This window comes from Haliotis rufescens, unplaced genomic scaffold, assembly GCF_023055435.1.
Source record: "Haliotis rufescens isolate VD_foot unplaced genomic scaffold, xgHalRufe1.0.p SCAF_3, whole genome shotgun sequence".
NCBI classification, from domain to species: Eukaryota; Metazoa; Mollusca; class Gastropoda; order Lepetellida; family Haliotidae; genus Haliotis; species Haliotis rufescens.
Window position 1 is genome coordinate 62,371,817 of NW_025964001.1, and position 24,419 is coordinate 62,396,235.

General features: G+C 37.6%; 1 protein-coding gene across 4 annotated transcripts in view; it reads right to left on the reverse strand.

Moving 5' to 3' along the window:
* Window positions 1–8,054: 8,054 nt before the first annotated feature.
* Window positions 8,055–24,419, reverse strand: part of LOC124132353 (homeobox protein Nkx-2.2a-like) — a 40,947-nt gene continuing 24,582 nt past the window's right edge. For 3 of the 4 annotated variants that reach the window (XM_046496240.2, XM_046496238.2, XM_046496237.2), the window contains exons 2-3: window positions 15,439–15,682; window positions 8,055–9,344 (exon numbers count right to left, since the gene is read on the reverse strand). In XM_046496240.2, the coding sequence (XP_046352196.1) occupies window positions 8,554–9,344; window positions 15,439–15,682 (1,035 nt within the window). In that variant the 3' untranslated portion in view covers window positions 8,055–8,553. Of the gene's footprint in view, window positions 9,345–15,438; window positions 15,683–23,668; window positions 23,755–24,419 lie in introns of those variants that run through there. The other variant, XM_046496239.2, reaches the window with a different exon arrangement.

The window sequence follows — 24,419 nt, forward strand, 5'->3', positions numbered from 1 at the left end:
TTGATATATACACACGTCGTGAAGAAGACAACTTACACAGACACTGAGGAGTAAATTAAAAATCACGCGAAAAGGGTGAGCATGTCCTGCTTTACTGGTAGCATCCGTTATTCACAAGGTTTCGCTAAACAGGTAGGTGCCAGTGAATAAAGAGGCGTGAAAACTCGATGTCAAGGTGACACCCGAAGTGTCATATCGGTAAATTACCTACATGTAGACCATAATATATCTGGAATGACTAGCCAGGCGTTTGATGGTATAAGACTGCTTGAAAAGTGTTGTTGACGTTGATTGTATATTACTCGGCACAAAGGGGGAATTCTCGACTCAAAATTCGAAATCATCCCCGTACAGGTTGGTACAGAGGCTGCACATAAACAAATATTCACAGAGGAGTAGGAGTACTGGGATATACACTTGTCAAGAAGTAGGTATATTTAGACATACATACCGGGGAGTAGGAGTACTGGGATATACAGTAGTCAAGAAGTAGGCATATTAAGACATACACACCGGGGAGCAGGAGTACTGGGATATACAGTAGTCAAGAAGTAGGCATATTTAGACATACGGACTGGGGAGCAGGAGTACTGGGATATACAGTAGTCAAGAAGTAGGCATATTTAGACATACACACCGGGGAGCAGGAGTACTGGGATATACACAAGACAAGAAGTAGGCATATTTAGACATACACACCGGGGAGTAGGAGTACTGGGATATACAGTAGTCAAGAAGTAGGCATATTTAGACATACGGACTGGGGAGCAGGAGTACTTGGATATACAGTAGTCAAGAAGTAGGCATATTTAGACATACGGACTGGGGAGCAGGAGTACTGGGATATACACAAGTCAAGAGGAAGGTATATTTAGACATACGGACTGGGGAGCAGGAGTACTGGGATTCACAGTAGTCAAGAAGTAGGCATATTTAGACATACACACAGGGGAGCAGGAGTACTGAGATATACAGTAGTCAAGAAATAGGCATATTTAGACATACGGACTGGGGAGCAGGAGTACTGGCATATACAGTAGTCAAGAAGTAGGCATATTTAGATAAACGGACAGGGGAGCAGGAGTACTGGGATATACAGTAGTTAAAAAGTAGGCATATTTAGACATACACACCGGGGAGCGGGAGTACTGGGATATACACTTGTCAAGAAGTAGGCATATTTAGACATACACACCGGGGAGTAGGATAACTGGGATATACAGTAGTCAAGAAGTAGGCATATTTAGACATACGGACTGGGGAGCAGGAGTACTGGGATACACAGTAGTCAAGAAGTAGGCATATTTAGACATACACACAGGGGAGCAGGAGTACTGGGATATACAGTAGTCAAGAAGTAGGCATATTTAGACATACACACCGGGGAGTAGGAGTACTGGGATATACAGTAGTCAAAAAGTAGGCATATTTAGACATACGGACTGGGGAGTAGGAGTACTGGGATATACAGTAGTCAAGAAGTAGGCATATTTAGACATACGGACTGGGGAGCAGGAGTACTGGCATATACACAAGTCAAGAAGTAGGCATATTTAGACATACACACCGGGGAGCAGGAGTACTGGGATATACAGTAGTAAAAAAGTAGGCATATTTAGACATACACACCGGGGAGTAGGAGTACTGGGATATACAGTAGTCAAGAAGTAGGCATATTTAGACATACGGACTGGGGAGCAGGAGTACTGGCATATACACAAGTCAAGAAGTAGGCATATTTAGACATACGGACTGGGGAGCAGGAGTACTGGGATATACAGTAGTAAAAAAGTAGGCATATTTAGACAAACGGACTGGGGAGCAGGAGTACTGGGATATACAGTAGTCAAGAAGTAGGCATATTTAGACATACACACCGGGGAGCGGGAGTACTGGGATATAAAGAAGACATGAAGTAGGCATATTTAGTCCTACACACCGGGGAGTAGGAGTACTGGGATATAAAGAAGACAAGAAGTAGGCATATTTAGACATACACACCGGGGAGTAGGATAACTGGGATATACAGTAGTCAAGAAATAGGCATATTTAGACATACGGACTGGGGAGCAGGAGTACTGGCATATACAGTAGTCAAGAAGTAGGCATATTTAGACATACGGACTGGGGAGTAGGAGTACTGGGATATACAGTAGTCAAGAAGTAGGCATATTTAGACATACACACCGGGGAGCGGGAGTACTGGGATATAAAGAAGACAAGAAGTAGGCATATTTAGACATACACACCGGGGAGTAGGATAACTGGGATATACAGTAGTCAAGAAGTATGCATATTTAGACATACGGACTGGGGAGCAGGAGTACTGGGATATACAGTAGTCAAGAAGTAGGTATATTTAGACATACACACCGGGGAGCAGGAGTACTGGAATATACACTTGTCAAGAAGTAGGCATATTTAGACATACACACCGGGGAGCAGGAGTACTGGGATATACAGTAGTCAAGAAATAGGCATATTTAGACATACGGACTGGGGAGCAGGAGTACTGGATATACACAAGTCAAGAAGTAGGCATATTTAGACATACACACCGGGGAGCAGGAGTACTGGGATATACACTTGTCAAGAAGTAGGCATATTTAGACATACACACCGGGGAGTAGGAGTACTGGCATATACAGTAGTCAAGAAATAGGCATATTTAGACAAACGGACTGGGGAGCAGGAGTACTGGGATATACAGTAGTCAAAAAGTAGGCATATTTAGACATACACACCGGGGAGTAGGAGTACTGGGATATACAGTAGTCAAGAAATAGGCATATTTAGACATACGGACTGGGGAGCAGGAGTACTGGCATATACAGTAGTCAAGAAGTAGGCATATTTAGACATACGGACTGGGGAGCAGGAGTACTGGGATATACAGTAGTCAAGAAGTAGGCATATTTAGACATACACACCGGGGAGCAGGAGTACTGGAATATACACTTGTCAAGAAGTAGGCATATTTAGACATACACACCGGGGAGCAGGAGTACTGGGATATACACTTGTCAAGAAGTAGGCATATTTAGACATACACACCGGGGAGCAGGAGTACTGGAATATACACTTGTCAAGAAGTAGGCATATTTAGATATACACACCGGGGAGCAGGAGTACTGGATATAAACAAGTCAAGAAGTAGGCATATTTAGATATACGGACTGGGGTACAGGAATATTGGGACATACACTAGTCGAGAAGTAGGCATATAGACAAAACCTCATCCAGGAGTAGACATATTTAGGCATACACATCGGAGGTATAGTAACATTGTCAAATTGTTACGGATTGTTGGTAAGAAGCTAAACCGGCATTTTGAGATATCAAGATACCTATAAATATAGATCATTTACACTTCAGCGATGATAACTATCTTGAGTATTTTGCGAGCACTTCAATCTCCACTATATTCCCAATCAAGGGCAGGTGCATAAAACCTTTCCATAACTAAACACCGTAGAGCCTAATTTCATAACACTCTTGTTCAATGTTGTATATACACACAACAGAGTGAGGAAACACAAACATAATCCTATAGGGCTGGGCCATGCATCATCGGAGCGGCCTCTTCTGGAGCCTTGAGTGCAACACTTCTCACATATTGGTTTAAGTGTCGCTTTTACAGGGATCACTTTTCCGAGAGAGGAACAGACAAAAGATCGCTAATGAAAACCGTTATTGATTTCACCAGAAGCCGACAACATTTATCGAAGCGCTAGTGTAAAATGAAAGGTAATTCACACTTTGTATCCAGCGTTCATTGTCACTGAAAGTGTCTCACTCGGGCACGGCTTTTGTTTTTGATCAACTTTCTGTCAGGCGGATGAAAGAGCTAGTCGAGATGAAAATGTACATTTGTTAGGGATGTCTGTTTCAATATCGCAAAAAAGGAAAACTCGGGTCACCACAAACTGCTAACCATAAACGTGAAAGCACTAGACGAGGAAGTATGAGCGCAAAGGACTGAAAACGATGTGTCAAACATTGTTGCTCCAGATACAATGCCTCCGATAAACGGCATGTTAAACCGTCATCTTCTGTTTACATAAATAGAGACGGAAGTTGGATAATGCAGTCTTTCAATTTTATTTCTCGGCGGCTTTCAGTGCAAGAGATACGATTTTGGCCACAATCTGCCCACTTTACAATAGATTCATTTTATGGATGCCCGTCAGATAAGGAAGTTTTGTTTCTGACACACGTTTAACCAATGGACTATCTTAAAACCCAACCGAAAGTTGAATTAGTGTTGTCTAAGGTGTCTTTGAAAACTATTGATCACCTCGTGATGGCTGAAGGGAAATGTTTTCAGAGTGATATAGCTGCGGTTTGATGCATGCATATTTCTTAGTCCTTTTTTACACTTGAGTATTGGGGTGAAATGTGCCACCAGATTTACGTGTAACTATTGACAAATGACATGTATACCTCCAACAGCGAATTTACATAACAGTGGTAGTAACTGGTAACTAGAGCTGGCTGTCTTGGTATTGTTTCGTACTCTGACAGTATAAAATGAGAATACTATAGTATTCGACACAAATAATACTTACTGACTAGTTTCATACTTAATGGATACGTAGTGGCTATCTAAAACTGTTATCTGGATTAAATCTAAATTTTAATGTAAACCTTTTTAAACTTTTTGGAAGAAAATCTGAGGTAAACTTAATTGTTATTTGTTGCTTGCCTATTTGCGAATGGCTAAAAGGGACTATTTCCTGAGAACAAACGTGATAAAACAGGAAGAATAGAGATCAAAGGCTTTAATCTTTTATCTTCATTGTTTGAGAGTACCTTTCACATCATGTCAACCTCAATACTGTCCCGATCAAAAGCTATACATATACCACTACTGTGATTTTAACAGAACTTTCCATTTCAAATGAAACATTCATGTTGATGAACTCTGTGTCAAAATAGGAACTCAGTCAACATGATACTACACATTTGAAAATGAACAGTAATTAAATGCATTAGAATTAGCATCCTACTATTTACCATAGGATCAAAGATCAAGGTAACTAAGGGAGGTAACCAACGCATACCGATGTACATTAGTCCTTTAAAAACACTTTCAAAACATATTGTCTATAAGTGATTTTATTTTATGCCTCAATCACCAACATTCGTTTTCATTCTTGATTTTTTCATTCGGATGGAAATCACAATTATACAGACTACAATTGTGTCTTGATAGAGAAAATAGGTAGCTACACAAATGTCCATGTGGCGCCATATATATCGTTGGCGGGGTATGCCTAACTCCTAATCAAAATGGACTGTGATTCAAATTAAGCATCAACTCGTGACGACGTAATCCCAGCAACAAATAAAGCAAAGAGGATCGCTGTCAATACTATAAACAACAGTCCTTCAATCATACAGTGAATCGACGTGTTCTACATGACTCCTGTTTTCAAATGCAATACGTGATTCACATTTGATTCAGTCAAATAAATCGTTTGGCGCATGTTTTCTATTTGGCAGATGATTCAATTTAAGGACTGGCAGAAACCCGAGAGAGTGGAGGCAACGGCAGCCATGGCGAGCTCAGATTGATACATTCTCATTAGATGTCGCCATTGTCCCGCTTTAATGGAAGAGACGATTAAAAGGGTCTTTCAGCAACCCGAGAGCTATCAACACTGCTCATTACCCCGCAATGGGCAAGTCACACAGCTACTCTACCCATGTTTGCACATCATACAATTGTCGTTTGGTTGCACTAATGTGCTGTCGCCCCATTGTTGACACCGAAAACTAAACACGTGTTAGTGAACGGTAGATAAGTTGTATGGAGAATGACATGAGACTCTGTTAGTAATGGCGAGGCTGGACCATTGCTTTTTGTCTGTATTAGAGGTGAGTGATTGTCGTCTGCCCGATGTCGTCTGCTTGTACGCAGGAGAAGCAAAGATGCCGCGTGTGAGAGAGCTAAGGGAGGAAGCGTTCGACAGACACACAATGGAAGAAATGCAATTATATCGGACAATCGGTCATGGAAATTAGGTCCATGAATGTCTGATCACGGAGACTGACCTGGCTGGTGGGTTCAATTTCTGTTTGGACAACACGGGAAAGGGTGGATTACACTTGTCTTATCAGACCAGATTGGGGTAAAGGTAGTTGACCACTGACTCTGTGAGGTTCATTAGTTTAACATTATCAGATATTGTTTAACACGTTCTGGTCGGGCTTAACGACTCGATGCAGGGATTTAGCTGTATAGAATCAACTCGATTCAGGTAAACGGCGTGACGGACAGATGCAATCGGTTGTGACACCCATCTGAATAAGAACACAATGATCTTAGTGATAACTGGATTTAAGTGTCCATCCTGTTTTCACTCTACACTAAGGCGTTAAATGAGGAAAAAAGTTGATCCCTTAACAGCAATACGTCCCATAAACTTGTAATAAAAGTATTAAAATGATTTTCTTCTTGGACTGTGTTTGGTTTGGTTTGAGAATATGAAATACTTGATTTAGATATTAGAGGAAACAAAGAAAGGGGTAGAAAGATATATTTGTTTTATGCTTGAAGGTACCAAGAAGGAGATGTGTAGTAAAGTATAGAATCCCAAAATGTAATCTACCTCTTTTGCAAACATCCTTCCCAACATTTTGAAAGAAAAGTTTTATTCTGAAAGACTTCTTAGGAATGTGGAGAGGGTTTTGTCTATTTAATTGAATTAATTGTGTCTTCAACTGTGTCGTCTCTGTTTAAAAGTACTAAGAAAGATATTTAATTGTTTCCATTTAGATGATCAAACTTTGGAACTATTCTGCTTGCTATCCAAACTTCCCTTCACTCCTCCTTCAATGGTGTAGGAATGTGGACATTCTCTATTATTGATTAAGTTATTACGATACCGTTTTTCTTCAATCATGCAAAGCAAAATGAAGATGAAGGTAAACTGGAATGTGTCGGGTCGTTGCCGAGGGCACTTTGCTAATGAAGTGAGACCGCTCGCACCATGGCCGATAAAACACTGCTGAACGATGCTCATTCACCTTGCTCTTCTTACTATAATTAAGCAATTTTCTGATTTGAGAATCAAAGAGCACCATCGGGCCGAACATAATGGTTTGTTAGATCGCACAGCAGGTAGATTTACTTTAAGCCACCCAAGTGAGGTCGACCTGGAAGATGTAGAATTATCGAGGGAGCCTGTACGCGTAATAAACAGTGCAGGAGGCCATGCTGTCAGCGGGATTAGATCTGGATGGGCCAATAAAGTGATTTATCAGACAAACACCATGACAACTTGATAGCGAAATCAGCAAATTGTAAGTCGCGCTGTGGGCAGACGGGGTATTATCTTATCTCGATTACCTCCCCTGGTTGTCCACATCCTGTCACCAGAGGTCAGTGTCATAACAGACAAAGGCTTGCGACATGGATGAAGACAGTAAATTTAAGTTTCAAATGTTAGTTTTCATATTACCCGACACTTAAAATTCAAAGCCTAATTTATAAATCCCTGGACACAAAATCTATACTACTTAAAATGTTAAGGATTCTTCTTTAATATTACTATAGTCAATCTGTCATGGCTAAAAGACGGTTAAGGATCATCCGATGCTTTCATATTACTATAGTGAATCTGTCATGGCTTAATCAATTTAACGATCATCCGATTCTTTCATACTACTTTAGTTAATCTGTCATGGCATGACAGATTAACTATAGTAATATGAAAGAAACACGTCTTCTTTAATGGTATATTCACATGCTACACAACTTGGAGATTTGGACGGAATGTGAGTGTACTGCGTTCAAGTAAGTTAAATTAAGTAGACATTGTACAAGTTCTTTTATCTTAGTTTCGTTACAATATGAAATATCTATACAAACGGAGTAGTGTATATGATTTGTTTTGAAATTGTATTTCATCATTAGTAAAACTTTCGCACTATGCATACATATTTTCAAGTCTAAGTAGCTTATACTGTATATTATATTCGACGCCAAATGTAATAATGTTGGAACTGTGTTTGGCTCAAGATGAAATGAATAAATGATAAAAGTAATGTTTCAATGCTTGAATAGACAATTTTATTGTCACAGAGATCTTTTGAAGAGGAGATGAATAAGATGAATTAGGTACCAATGATGTGCAGAACAAGGTGAAACATATATCCTGGGCGAAACTGCCGTTCGTCTTCTGCACAATTCTAGTTTTAATCAGAGCAAATTACGAGATATCATTACGCGTGTTTGACATTAATATTACCTCAGATTCTGCATAACATGACACATGGATTTCAAGAGTGGAATAAATACAAATAAAGAGATGAAGAATACATTGAGTCCAATGTCTGAGCGTCTGTGACTTTCTGCCTCGTAGAACACAACTTCAGCGAACAGAATGACATATGTCCATATCAGCATTTCAAACATTTGCAAGGACCATTGTGTAGCCCGTGCACCCTAGGAAAGTCTTATGGAGGCCCGGGCTAGGCCTCAAGGCCTGAATATGATCTTAGACTTGTCTAAGGAGAAAGTAAGGCACGATTGTGAGAAAGAGTGTGTCACCACCAACGCGTTTGTGGTTGCATTAGTGGATGACTGTATCCAGGCAACACGTTCATATTGTTCACATTGGGTACATTCAGATTCATTGAATTCATTGAGCCCATTGAACTCATACTGTACGCACAACTCATGTTCATGTTCATATTGGAGTTGGACAAAGTGCTTGGATTTGCCATGGACGGATAGGAGCTCATAGAATGGTTCATGCCTAGCGAGTTTGCGTGGCTCAGTCCATTATTTAAGGACATACCCATGCCATTGATGTTGTGTTGCATGGACATATGATCCTGTGATTTGACTAGTGGAGCATTGACACTTGTCCTTTGACATGGGATGCCATCTTTGACGAGGACAGGGACGGCTACTCGACGTGGTGAAGGGAGGGGGTTGAGGTCACTCAGACCCTTTTCTTGTCTTGCTCGCTTCAACTTATAACGGTGATTCTGGAACCATATTTTCACTTGCGTTGGCGTGAGTCTAATTATACTTGCAAGGTGTTCTCTTTCTGGCGCAGACAGGTAGCGCTGTTGTCGGAATCGCCTCTCCAGCTCATATGTCTGAGCCTTTGAAAATAACACTCGTCGTTTCCTTTTCTTAGGTGGATCTCCATTTCCGGTTGGACCGGAACCTGATTCATCATCATCTTTGCCCTTTTCATCATCACTGTCGGACTCTTCCGGTTCCTGCTTTAGTGAGTCTGCGCTCTTGCCAGGAGAGCTCACGTGACTGTCGCTGTCATGCTGTGACAGGTCCCCGTTGGAGCTTGTCACGCTGTTGGCCGGTATTCCTAAAACAAATAACAACATTTCAGAAATAGATAATCTTTTTGTTAACAGACCCCTCCAAGTTACTTTATACGTAATACTTTTTGTTTGAGGTCGGGGTGTACTTGGAGGGTTCTACTTCAACTTTGCCTTGTCTATGATAACAACGGGATGTACATACAGAATATAAATTACCTCGTCCAAAGGTGAACCATAGGCCAGTGGGTACACGATATAAATTCACTACTGAAAATATACTCAACGTGTTTGTTTTCTCCAAGGATAAATCGATAAAGTAGTGTTCACTCATTCCAAGCTAATGTAATTTACATTTTATAATTAAGTTATCATGTATTATATTTCAACGGGGTAATATATTTTGTTATACCTCATGACTTGAATTAAATTCGTTTTATATTTTGTCCGTTTTGTAAGTTTGTCATATATATTGTTTTATTCATTATGTTTGTTACATAAACTGCTGATACATATTTTAACAATAATTGACATATTATATTATCATCGCTTAAAAAACAATACGATTTGCAGAAAAGGGCTTAAAAGATCTGACATTCATTTCTAACTAAGAATCTCTTCAATTTCATATTTATTTCGCTGTTTATTTAAGAAAAGCTATTATACAGTTAAAAAGTAAAGCTATTTTACATTTGTGTCATTCAGAAACGATATCTAAAATAATTTGTCTCGAATTGAATGTATTCGTTAGTTTGGTATGATTCTACTTTGTGTACGTTCCTTAACACAGACCCTTAAAATGCTAAAAACTTAAATATATACATATAATTATAGATTGTCGGGTTTCTAACTTTAATTGTCTTTCAACAACGTGGAACATCGGTTTCGTCCTTTTAATCAGGTATAATGATTATTCGTAGATATTTCTATTTCGCATACTTGCAAAACTGTATTTGTATATTGGCTTTGATTTAACAGATTTGTTTTAACAGATAACTTATTTCTCATTGAAAAGTATAGATGGCATATTACTAAAAGACAAATAAGGTTTGACAGAGTTTGAAGAGACTACATCATACAGAGCCGTTATTGATATATGATTTCATGCCGACTACAAAATCGTAATAATACCTTCAGCAAAGTTTTAAACAATGTGTGTCTTTCTTAAAGTTATTATTTCATCTTTTAATGTAACTGCTCACACACAGAATGAACAATCATAAAATGGACGTGGTTCTACGGGTTTCATTTGCGAAGTAAGGACATAGCCCAATCGGCACATATTTTACGCTAATATACCCTGGGAATCAATGCACATGTATTGTATTAGTTAACGTTAATGATAAAACAACACATATATATATATATATATGTGTGTGTACCTTTAACTCCAATGAAATATATTTTGTACAAATATACACATATAAATTGTACCTTAAAATGTGTGATATATCAATACTAAAACTGATATGCAGACTTAACATTTATACATTTTATATGTCATTATATATATAAAAAATCAATGTGGATGGTATTGTGGCACTGATATATGAATTTCCCTCTGTTATCTTTTTTTGTATCGTTATAACATATACTCTGCCCAGGCTAAACGTATAATACTAACACACATTTTAAATATTTTTATTAAAGATGCTTTTTGCATTTCATTTAGTTTTCAGGTTTGGCTCAGTTACCTTCCACTATCAAATGTGTTCTACTGTAATCTAATTATCACCACCTAACATAACATAAACATTTTCATATCTACTGATATGAACAATCTATAAGATAATTAGATATCTTAGGTTTCGTTTTGTTAGTATGTGACGCAACATACTGCAAAATAATCAATGATTTATCATGTGGTTCATCCGTTGATGTGTAATTGCTTTGTTTCTACAACATCTAATAAAACAATAACTATATTTCATATATTTCCTAGTGACCTGTCTATAACAATATTGTTTCAATAATGTTTGATAAAGGAAATATATCATGGTTTCAAGATGTATTTAAATACACCATAAACTATCTCACTAAACAATATCAACATTACAATGAAATAGTAACGCTTTTGGATTTGAATCGCATGATCCAGAAAACTGTTACAGATCACCATTAGATAGCTATGTCTATAACAATCAGAACTATCTGAACATTAGGTCTTACTTTGTGTTCATGGAAGCAAATTGTTAATGAAGAGTTAGTTATTGACAATATTGGGAAATTACAATCAACTTTATAGTGATGTACACATTCATAGCCCAGTTTAATTTCAAACTTTTACGATGAGTTATGCTCATTCACGGGACAATATTGCAGTGTAATCTGTATTTTATCTGAAACCTCGATCCTAATTGATAATTGCGGTGCCCTTGGGGCGCCTATCGACCCGAAGACAATAGGGGACAGGAAGTGAGGTCCCTTAGATACCTCTAAGCGTGCGTAATTATAGCTTTTATCTGATAAATACAGCATGCATATCACACCGTTTTATTCTATTATGTAGGCGATACTAATTCTACATTAGTACCATGTTCTACTGAGAATGTATGGTCACTTTCTGAAATGTTAGTCTCCAAAGAACGAATCATGTATTTTCATGGTCGTCAGCGTGTGATTATTATTATAATTGTCAACTTAACTTCGAAAGGGAGGATAAAAGTGATTTATTTTAAGATATGCGACGTTATCATATATACTTTGTGTTGCTTTATTATATGATTTCAGGTTTTGTGCTTTTATGATCAAGATGGCAAAGGTAAGAAACCGGAAAAGCATACAACAGACAGACAATGGTTCAAGAAATGTCTACATATGTTTGTGTAAAGGACAAATACTGAATAATGTGATACAGATTACTATTTCTTTATAGAACTATCGGTTCCGATGTTGAATCAAACTTTCATTTGCACCACAGCATGAACACTAGTACTGCAAGCCATATATACATACGTGGTAAACCACTGCATGTATTTCACTTATGGCGTGTACCTTTTATCTATATGAAATATCTACTTTTAAGAAATCCTGCATAGTGTACGGTAGTACATAGCATTCCTAACACTGTATGATGAAAGTATGTTCTTGAAGTGCTCTAAGCCTTACATTCGCTCTGGTGCCAAACTGAAGTGAATAACGAGAGACTTTAAGTTAAAACCAATGAGGCTCGCACAAATCGAGTTGTCCCGTGAAATCACGAACAACAATAGCAACATTTCCCCCGAGGCATAGAATTGTATCTTCATGTCACCATATAGATAGCTGGGGGTCCACGCTGGATTGTGAATTAAGAGCACCCTTTGTAGGAAACCTTTCAAACTGTGGGACAAACCTTGACACTTGTGTTTCTTTTCATAAAAGCAATACTTATAGTTGACTTGTGAATGTATGCCATTGAAACTCCACCACAGCTAGAGTTTCTACGCTAAGATGAGCATGATTAATTTCAAATTTTCCAGTTAAGATGAAATTTACACGAATGCCTACATTTATATTTTGGTTAATCGATTTGTAATTCACCATTATCAAGAAAAGCATTTCTTATGTGGGTCGGTTCTTGTTCGTTATGGGCTATATTATAGCTTTCTTCTCAGTCAGCTTATAAGCGTCAGCGCAAACGTATAAATAAAATATGTTAATACATGGACCAGTCTATGTATAACTACAGCCAAAGTAACAGATTGATATAAATTAATTATATATCATAAAGTCCTGAAGAATCTACCACAGAAATGGGACTAAAAAGTAATTCAATTACTACAACAATATGTGGTTTCATAACACACGCCAGTTCTACACATCAATTATTTTCACCCCAAGATATATTATTCTGTGGATAATGGTATACATTTTTAATTAGTGGTTTTATAACTTAATAATGTGAATCATGGCAAGCATCAACAGCCAGTGAGTAAAACACGGCACATAGTGAACCATTACCTTGGCTGATGTGAAGTATACACTTTGATAGGGATGTTCTCGTAGTAGCTTTATGGTTATAAACGGTTACAAGTTATGATTTATCAACACTATCGCTCAATATGGAACCTAGCTCACGTTCGGTGTTATTTGTCTGATATACAAAACACATCAAGTTTGCTCTGCAAACCTTTAAACAATAACATCACATGCAATATCTCCACCCATCAAAGCACTCTGTGATACCACTTCATAAACGAACAGCCACAACCCGCGTTATATTAACATTAGTAGGGCTAGGGTAATATAGCGTCTCATAATTTTCTTTGTTCAATTGCGGAAGTTCTTCTTAAACATACACAAGGGTAGGAGGAGAGTTGTGTTGACTTTTTATGTTAATCATAAAAATCTACTTCAGATTGGATGCACATTAATTTGTATACTGTAAAACAAGCATTTTGATTCTTTTCATTTCTTGTTTCCTCGTAAGATAATAGATTGGCGATTTCACATATTGGTAAGGTCAAAAACATTTCCATAATCATAAGAAATCTCTACTCAAAGCAGAGCCCATTATACGATTCCGACTATAACATAAGCATGACTTTATGGATCATTATAAAAAAGTGATGATACCAGGTGTTCACAAAAAGGTGAAATGACAACTGAGGATTTGACTGTGATCGAAGGAAAGGCTTTACTGGTGTACTCATGTAATTATTATCATGTAATTATACTCAATGTTGCCATTTCTATATTTTGTAGATAAATAGCGGACACAAGTACCGCGGAATCATAAAATACTGTAAATAATGCTCTTTTGACTTGTGTACGATCTACTCACATAAAGCGAGGCGGGGTAATGGAAATGTTACATTTCTCAGGAGGAAAAATTAAGTCAATTTCTAGTTGAATACAAACATGCACGAGATGCCTTTTAGCATCAAACTAACACCATGCGGGAACACGCGCCAAACTGCACGTGGACAGATTATTGACCCGTTAGGTCTGCAATCGAAATTAAGCGATAATCCAGTTAAAAGTCTGGGAGCAAATCGATGACCGTTTAAAAAGGATTTATAGTCTTACAATAACTTCATTGATGTCTGGTGTGAATTTTGTGCTCTCTTTGTAATAATCTATGGCAGATCCGCTTTCAAAGATAATAACCTGTATTTGGAAACGTGCTGCTGAATTTGTAACCAAACTAGATATTTTCATACGCAGGTGCAAATCAGTTCCTTCATATCAAATATTGCAGTTGTATCAGGGTAAACAGCCCGAAACAGAGACACTCTGATTTTATAACAACCGCTGATGTGTTGGTGTCCATTTGAATAAAGTAAAACAAGTTTTAATACATTTATATATTTGTTTACCTTTACTTTATTTCTGAATTATTAAATCTATTTATATTTAAACAATGACATATTTGTGTCAAGTTATTCCTCAATTGATATTCGAAATGCATACAGGACATCTGAAATAGAAATATTTCCAAGGTAAATTTCTTTCATTACATTTGAAGAATCAAAAACGTCTTCCCAACACACTTACATGTTTATTGCCTGAAAGGTGCTTAAAGTGCGTTCTGTTTGACTTCGCCCATGTAAAGTGATTCAAGAGCTTACCCTATGTCTCGAGTGTTCGGCAAGATTTGATAGAGAGGTTAACTTACATCAAGGAGAGATACCACACTTACTTATCATAGTATCTGACCACAAATAGATCAAACTCTAAATGAAATAGGTATCGAATGGGGACCATACGACTAATTTACCTTTCTGTAACACTGGAGTGTTTTTTATCTAAATACATATTGTGTTTTTTTATTCAAAAGAGGGGTCAAGAATACCTTATATTAGGAAAATAGTTTTTAACTTAAGTAAAATACGAACTTGAAATTGAATTTGAAGCAAAAATGTTAAGAAAGACACTTCGGGTAGCAAATTCCTTACTAAATAAAACATGTCAATTTTCATTTTTTTCATAAATCTAATTCTGTCGTGTTTGTAACTTCAACTTTCAACTGTGTGAGTTATAGTTTGTCAAGTATTAAACAGTATTCTACCCGTGTGACGGCAGTTTCGAAAGCGAACCTTTCAATTGAGCCTATTATATCCGCGTTGCTTTTCCACCCGATAAACACCCGGCCACGCAGTTTAAGATATTGACGGGTATGAATATCAGTATGGAGGAGATAGGGGTAGATTCACGTACCTGTGTAATGGATGTTCTCGTTAGTCTGAAGCCATCGGGTATATGGATTATCCGAATTGTCATAATATGCCGGTGGGACGCTGTTGAGGGTAGGGACCGAGGCTGTCGTGGTGAGGTCAAGACCCTCACCCTCCACCCTGGGGCTTGTACAGGCGGTGATCTTGCCCCCCTCGGGGAGATCTAGTAAGGCCGTCACGGAGAAGCTTGCGGATTTTGCTGCATGCATGTCTAGATCGCTTTCCATCTGCAATAATATGAGTTGTGTGTAAACGTCTACTACAACGGTTGGAGTCGTTCTACCCGATCTACCATTACATAAAGAAACCAGTCAAGTGATATTGCCGGGTTCACAACACACTATCATATTTTGTTCTTCACACGGCGGTAGGCTCCTCGCCCTTCAACGATTAGCTCCTCCCACTTAAACACATTCTCGACCGTGATTGGCTGGATCGTATATAAAGGAGTGTCCCTTCTTCCTGACTGACAGCTCTCAGGTGTGGTCTTGGCCAGCCAGGCATCAATAATTTTAAGTGAAATGAATGATTGAACCTCGAGAGATCAATGAATAGGCTTCTCTTCCAGGCAATTTCTCCACGAAGTCCTCAGATCCATTTCTATTCAAAAGTCATCGCATCGTGTGCGACACTGCAATCACTGTTTTGTCTCTTGAAATCGACAGCCTTGCCCAAGCTTTACTTACATAATCTTTCAACACTTCAGAAATAGCTTAATTTTGATTTGCGAGGGATTATTTGACATGAGGAGTCGGGGAGGATGGCCTGCTGTGCTGCTCATTCCGAGCTCCGAGTCAAGATCGCGAAACCAATGCAAGTCATTATCGTCAAGAGTTTGACAAGATGCTAAGGGTATAAGTACTCTTGGGGAGACACTTTCATAAACAACCACCTCTTAAGATGCATACAATATTCCTGTGCCGTTCATAACCATTATAAACCGACATCATTTAGCTTAAATGTTGAAACAATTTTTAGAGAAAAGAAATTAAAGGAGACCCAAGAAGCAAAGAACATAATATTTATTACCGACACACGTTCATAGCTAGCTCTTCTAAAAGTGCGTTTGGACTTATCCAGGAAGCACGGCTGTTTATGTGTTGAATATAAAGCCCTATTAATCATATGACGCTTTACCCTTTTTACCTTTAAAATGACTTAACACTTTGTTTCATTGTATATATTTTTGTGTAATTCAAACTAAAATGTGTTCATGTCGCAATTTCTTATATGTTTACATATATTCTGGGATGTTAGTGATAGAATCATTATCTAATATATATATTTCTAATTCCTAAATTAACGGTTAATATTTTCAAAAAGTTACATCGATTCAATAGAAGATTTACCTAATTCACAATGCTAGGATAGAAAATGCTCAACGTGCATTCAACCACTTGGGAAAAGTGTGGTTACAAGTACACTTCTTACTGGATTATGTTTACTGGCTGGCATTGGTTAATACCCGAAAAATTAACAGATATTTTCATGTTGACACCTATTTCAGGCCTCCATTAACTATTACATACCTGAAATAGTATATGAACACCCGATAAGCATATCTTTGATGTTATTAATTAGTGAAGTAAATTACTGACACCGATCTCCTAAACTGCACAGAAACAATCAATTTTCTTCAGCTACAGGAGATTATGATTAAGTACATTTCTGCCGCTCAACATAGAGCCAGCTACATGTACGTCTTAAACAATATCAATTATACAAGTAAACATCAAGGATACGTGTAGACAGGTTACAGGGCATATATATACCATTAAACTGTATTCAAACACGACACGATTTACGCGTCCGAGAACGAACCATTGTCCATTTTTCCCCAGTTGTGTCACGATGATATATATGTTAAAACATCCATTTAAATTCTACTTCAAATTTAAGATTTGTTTTCTGCATAACGCTCTGTTTGAAATTAACTGCAACTCTCATTTACAGTTCACCCAAAGCACAGATACCTAAAAGTACAGGTTTAAATGTTGATGTTACCTTCCTCTGAAAATGAAATATGAATTATGAAAGAGATTGGAACATAATAATTTCTCAATGCTATATTCCATCAAGCAGAGCATTATTTACATATGACAATAATCGTGTCCGTTTCGACTTAAACATGCACATGGGCTAAAATCTAGTTATAGCGTTAAAACTTAAATTGTTTTAAAGGAGAGGAAATTGTCTTAAGTATCATGAAGCGAGTTGTGAAGAACACACAGCCTCCATTGATAGCAGTTTAACTCACCCGGCGGTATGCATGATGCTTACATAATGTATGGATGTAATCTATCATTACCGATGTTTCTCGTTTCGTAAATTCAAAGCGAGTAATCGGTGTTTTATGGCATACACAAAACACCAACAAGAAAGACAACCCTGTTGATTTGATGCTATGATCATAAGCACCCTTTCTGATTAACAGTTGACAATGTCACTGGTCAAAATATTTTCATTGGAAGGAATGTATCTTTATCTTTATGCTCAGAAAGAATTTGAAATATGGACATTACAGTTTAAGAAAAGGTTGTTCATAATTTTCTGAAGTTCTGATTGTCCATGAAACTGTAACTATGACAGGTAACATAGATGAGGAGAAATATAGTGACAGAATAGCGACTGGTCTTATATTATAAGGAACCGGGAGGGGGCATTGAGGTTAAAGGTCAGGAAAATGGCACAGCGAAAGAGGACGGGCGTCAAAACGTATCACATCTATACGGCAGTGGAGGGTTACAAAACGTGACACAGTTATATATTTTCAAACAAAACACTTATAAATTTGAACATTTTGTGGACAGCTAATTTATTATGGGAAGGGGGTCACGGAGAAAATGCTACGTGTATTGGATGTGGGGGTGGGGTTGGGGTGGGGGGCATGACTCAATGTTGGACCTAAGACCAATTTTACACCCTACACCAACCCCACCCCAAACATCCCCTATAATAAATGACCTGTCCCTTAGGTTTGGCAAATAGGAACCACCATAATTAACAGCCACAAAACTCCTAGTTTCCATAATCATAAGAAATCTCGGCTAAACACAGATTCCATTGTACCATTCCGACTATATCATGAATCACTTTTAAATAGTGATGACACCAGGTGTTCGCGAAACATGCACGACATGAAGAGATGTGGGAATTAAAAAAGTGACCGTCCTCCACACAGAACATGCCAATAGTGTTGACGGGTTGAAATATTGGGATTGATATAATACTCCGCCATATGTTGGTTTGAATCAATGATGCATCAATCACGTAGTAATATGATTCACTAACCATTTTTACCATTTATCATTCGCAACATGCTTTCTCCAATAACGAGGTACAAGTTTCAAGAATCCAAAGGGATTTTAAAAATTAGTTGTAAACATTAAAACCGAGCCTAATACACGTAGAGTCTTGTTGCACACATGTTAAACACATTTGATGGTATATGCACGAAACACTTGTCACGAAATGACGTTTTATGATATCTTTAACATGTGTACATATTATAATATTCCCTACAGTTAAGGAAGGGTTGGGGTAGGCTCATTCAAATATCCCCCTCCCCGAAAGCTGCATGCTGTAGTAAACTTGCATGTGTTATTGTTATATGTTTGACAGCAGTAAACTTAAAACGTCAATAACAGATAATGATCATTCCCGAATATATGGGTATATAAGGATTAGTGGCCTAATAGTGATGACAATTATATGAATAGATCACTGAAAATCAGTGATGATATAACGTGTTATACGCAAAGGGTTAACAGTTAATATTTTCCAAAAGTAACATCGACGCTATAGGAGATTTACGTAATTCTCAATGCTAGGATTCGTTGATAGAAAATGCTCAACGTGCATTCAACCACTTGGGTAAAGTGTGGTTACAAGTACACTTCTTACTGGATTATGTTTACTGGCTGGCATTGGGAAATAACCGAAAAATTAACAGATATTTTCATGTTGACACCTATTTCAGGCCTCCATTAACTATTACATACCTGAAATAGTACATGAACATCCGATAAGCATATCTTTGATGTTATTAATTTGTGAAGTAAATCACTTACACCGATCTCCTAAACTGCACAGAATCAATCAATTTTCTTCAGCTACAGGAGATTATGATTAAGCACATTTCTGACGCTCAACATAGGGCCAACTGCATGTAAGTCTAAAACAATGTGAATTATACAAGTAAGTTGCCCTGGTCTACCGGTAGCATCTGTCATTCACAGTGTCCATAAAAAAGGTTAGTTTCAGATGATAAATAGGTGCGATAACTCCTTGTAAAAGGCACAGCATTACAAGCATGTTGTCATAATACTTTACTAAAACTCATGAATAGTGTCCGACCTGAAAATTAATCTAAAACTTTACAGAAAATATTGGTTTAAAATGCAATTTTCGATTACACTTCTGTCCGAAATATAATCTATTTATTTATTATACTTTACTATGGTAAATATAGTCTGGAATCTTAGTGACAATTGATCATAACAATTTAATTCTGAGTGTGTCAATATACGTTATAACCTAGATCTCTGTTGCTGGTCGAGACTCCACAAGAGACAGTATTATCAGTTATTATTAAGAGGGTAAATAAATAGTATCAATAAAACTAGACGATATATAAGGGTTATTTGATGAAGCGCTTTACATCAGTGTTATATTTATGTTATCACATAAATCATGGTTAGTATTAGTGGCTGTATGAAGAGACTCCACTTGAAAAATGAGTAATTATAGTATTTAATCATAAGCAAATAAGAAAGTCGATTATGGAGATTCACATAACAAATATGTGCTTGACTCGCTATATATTAAGTAAATGTGATAGTGAATTTCTTAAGTACTTTCTTTAAATGATTTAAATGGTAATATTGTCAATGAGACTGAATTACTAATATCAGATGTATGTATACGCAAAGGTGTGTGGATGTAAAGTTTCAAATATACTTATGTGTTTTTAGAAGAAGTATATAATAATGTCAATATTGTATTTTACGTGTAGAAACCGACATGGACGGGTGTGTACGTGTTTGTAGTTGCAGAGGGTAATACGTTGCCTTGTAGATATACACATGTGTACGGAACATTCTTTTTATTGTTACTCGACTTTTGTAATGTGCTGCTTCAATACGTTGAGTTATGTGTCATGACAATACAGTATTGCACATGCATATCTTAGAACGACATCAATACATTATTAGGACTGTCCGACAACCAGTATTGACTATGTTTCTTATGAGAACGTTAAGACCACATGGGTTATGGGTCATGACAATACCTTTTTCCACATGAATATCTTCGAAAAAATAATACATATATTAGGACTGTACGACTTTCAAGTACTGACTACATTCCACACGAGCTACATAACGCTCCATGCGCCTGTAGGCCATGACAATACACCTTGCACATACATAAGTTGGAGAGAGGCGTACAACTTCAATCGGACTGTAGTTCCACATGATGTCCTACACGCGATGTATTCATTTGTGTAATGGTAGCAAACAGCTCTAAAGGGTGTCCTCAAACATACGCATTTTGAAGAAAACGTTCACATTTATTACAAAATGTCCGGACATAACTGATAATCAACAATAACTAAGGGTTCGGTTGTGACAAACTCGTTATACTCAGAGTTATCTGTACATTTATTTCCTTAAGCTGTACATACTTAAAAGATGCTTACCATGTCTCAAATATGGAGGATGTTTCAGATTAACATTTGCCTTGCCTTTGCATGTGTTTGTGACGGGTGTCACCTCTTTGCGAACACCTGGTATCATCAATACTTGATAGTGATTCGTAAACACATGCTTATGTCGAAATCGTGCAATTGACAGAGGTTTCTCCTGATTATGGAAAGTGTTTGTCGCCTCTTTATATCTGACTACCATGTATTATTTAATATACCATATATACGGTTATGCTTATTGAGTATATTTTCAATCCGATCCACTAACATACAATAATACCGGGGTTAGAATAATTCCATTGACTAAAGTCCAGTCTCTGAAATGAACTATTTTACTGAAACAAAACAGTTGTTAAATAATAGTAATAAAATATAAGGAAAAGGAGCCCAGAAACTTTCTTCATTCCTGATGCTTCAGAAATCTAGACTTGGCAAATAATTTAGACTTGCATGGGCTGTATTGGAGATATTTGTCTCAGGGTCTGCGTGATAGAGTAAAAGTACCCAGCAACCTATGATTGCCAGGCAACCAAATGGATCCGGTTGTCGGTAACTTGGTTGATTGGAGCGACGTAGGCCATTGGTCTGATATCAACCAGTGGTTTGTCTGGTCCAGACCCAATTATGTACAAACCGCCTTGAGAAAGCTGTCCAGAATAGCCGAGTGAGGAAGAAGAACAAATTGTAACGGGACCTGGACAGTGCTTATGTTCCCAATATTGTGCTATTTGTAATAAATAACGTCCAGTTGTTGTAACCTTTTTGATTATTATTGCATGATTTTGTTAGCTTTCGAATTTTCAAATTTTTTGTCGTCAGAAAATGTTATTTACCCTTAACTATGACTTAAAAAGTTTAAATAAAGTATATACCACATTTAATAGTGTGCATGCAACTTAGTGTGAGTGTTGGTGGGGGTAGAGGTATTTGTGATGCATTGTGTAGTTGGGGATGTACACTACTGTTATAATGAAATCAAAGGAACCACTAATTTTAGTTCCTTATAACCGTAGTTTGTTATAAGCATACATGCCGCAGATATACAGCCAATGGGCGGGACCAAAACAGTTCGTTATATCCGTTAGTTCGTTATAAGCGTGTTCGTTATAAACGAAGTGTACATTACAAATTACAACTATTTGACTGTCGTTATATCACGATGCTCTGGTGTATAATTCCCATATTTCAATTTTGTGACATGGACATCAGACAAGGCTAGTTCCGAAAGGTTATAGTTAATGCGAATAATTAATACGGTAATACAATGTGTAGATTTACACAAAAAAAGACCCATACGAAGCCCGTGGAGTTTCTGGGTAAGAATATACGTCTCCAGCTACCCATGCGTGTCGTAAGAGGCAAATTAGTATATCGGGTGATCAGGCTCAGTGACTAAGTTGACCGATGCTCATGATATCAATCACTGAACTGTTTTGTCCAGACTCGATTATTTACAGACCGCCGACATATGGCTGAAATATTGATGAATGCGGCGTAAAACAAACACAATTTAAAACTCCTATACCAAGTGCTACCCAAGGTACTCGTCTTACAAAGGGTATTCATTTCGTGGATTCTATAGCCGCAAATTGCGGCGAAACTGTTATGAGTTTTATTTAATACCTCCAAACTGACGAACAATATTAAGGTAATAATTTGTTACATCAAGATATAATATCAGTTAATTTTTTTCATATTCTACTGAAAAAAAAGTTCAGAACACCCGATAATTTCATATTGCTATAGTTTATCTGTCATGGCATGGGTCATGTATTCAAATTAACTATAGTAAGGTGTCTAATCGGGTCTTCTTAACTACATTTGGGTAGTATATGTTGTACCATTATGATGTTTTATCATCATGAACTTGTTACGCCAAATATCAACCACAATTACTACACATTGACAATAGGCAGAAGTATGTTACTTTTTATGGTGTCTGTTATGGACACATAGATATATATTATAGAAGTATAGGGGCCACCATGTACATAAAGTTGGTTAATACGGTAGTGCACAACTCAATATATATCCACATTGGAATGATTATGTGTTGTTTTCAGTGTAATATGCCAAGATAATAAAGGTGTTATACATAAACTACTTCAATAGTACACGATAGGTAAAAATGTCATACGATAACGATGATTGACCGTTTTGATATAAATAAAACAATAGCATGCATTGATTTATAAGGATAGCGAAACTTATTAGTCTGAGAGAAACCATTATTAAATTATGTTATAACTTTATATGCATGGATATTATTTTTACTGTATCGTCCCCTGGGTAGCATCGTAAAGTTGAAGTGCGCTGATTCTACGAGAAAAATAAATGTATCAATTATCGTAACTATAATTATGTATGAAAACTAACGCATAAATCCCACCTGGATCACCCACAGCGTTGTGCTGAAACTACACCGTTTCACATTAACACACATTTCAGTTAGGGTGTAGCGTTACACTGACCATAAAGTGAAAGTACAGTATCACACATGATGTACTACCTTCGCCTTCTAGCCTACACCTTGCTCCTTGCTCCGCGTGTCGTTACACCAAGATTGATCACACTATTAACAGGAGATCGCTTCCTAACCAGCAAGGCGGAGTTATGCCAATAACTTGCTAACCTTCGAACTCTACAGCCTGAAGATCCCAGTAGTTGAAGCGGCAGGGGCGGAGCCACCCAAGGGGGTTGTTATTCACACGGGTCCCGAGAAGCCAAAGTCCGACGAGTGATGAGCAAATACGATCCTTAAGGTCCGGCCTAACCTTCAACAACCCCACTTTACTTCAACATAGACTGTAAATAAAGCGCACTTAGAAAATTATTAGCACCAAGGGTGCTATCCGTGACTTATGTATCGGGATTGGATGTGATTTTGGGGATATTTTGTTTATTTAGATAATTAATTTGCAGGTTTATGTGGAGAAGCGGCGTCGTACCATCCATTAACCTCATGTTAGGTGTACTCCCAAACCATTGCCCTGCCCCATGATCGCCCGAAGAGCAAGTGGTTGAGGGTGTTCTCACCCAAAGCGACCTACAATAATGCTTTTGATCAGACTCAAGATACAATCAAATGAGCGAGAAGTTAAAACCATTGACGGCGAACCCATAGTCTTCTCAATCAGCGAGTTTACGGTTCGTCTCGGCGCATTCAAACTGAGCAAACCTGCAGAGACTCTTCGGCCATTAGCTCGTCGCGCCAGACCCGGGGCCCGGGTAGCTGTCGGGTGTTGCCTTACCGTAAGCCG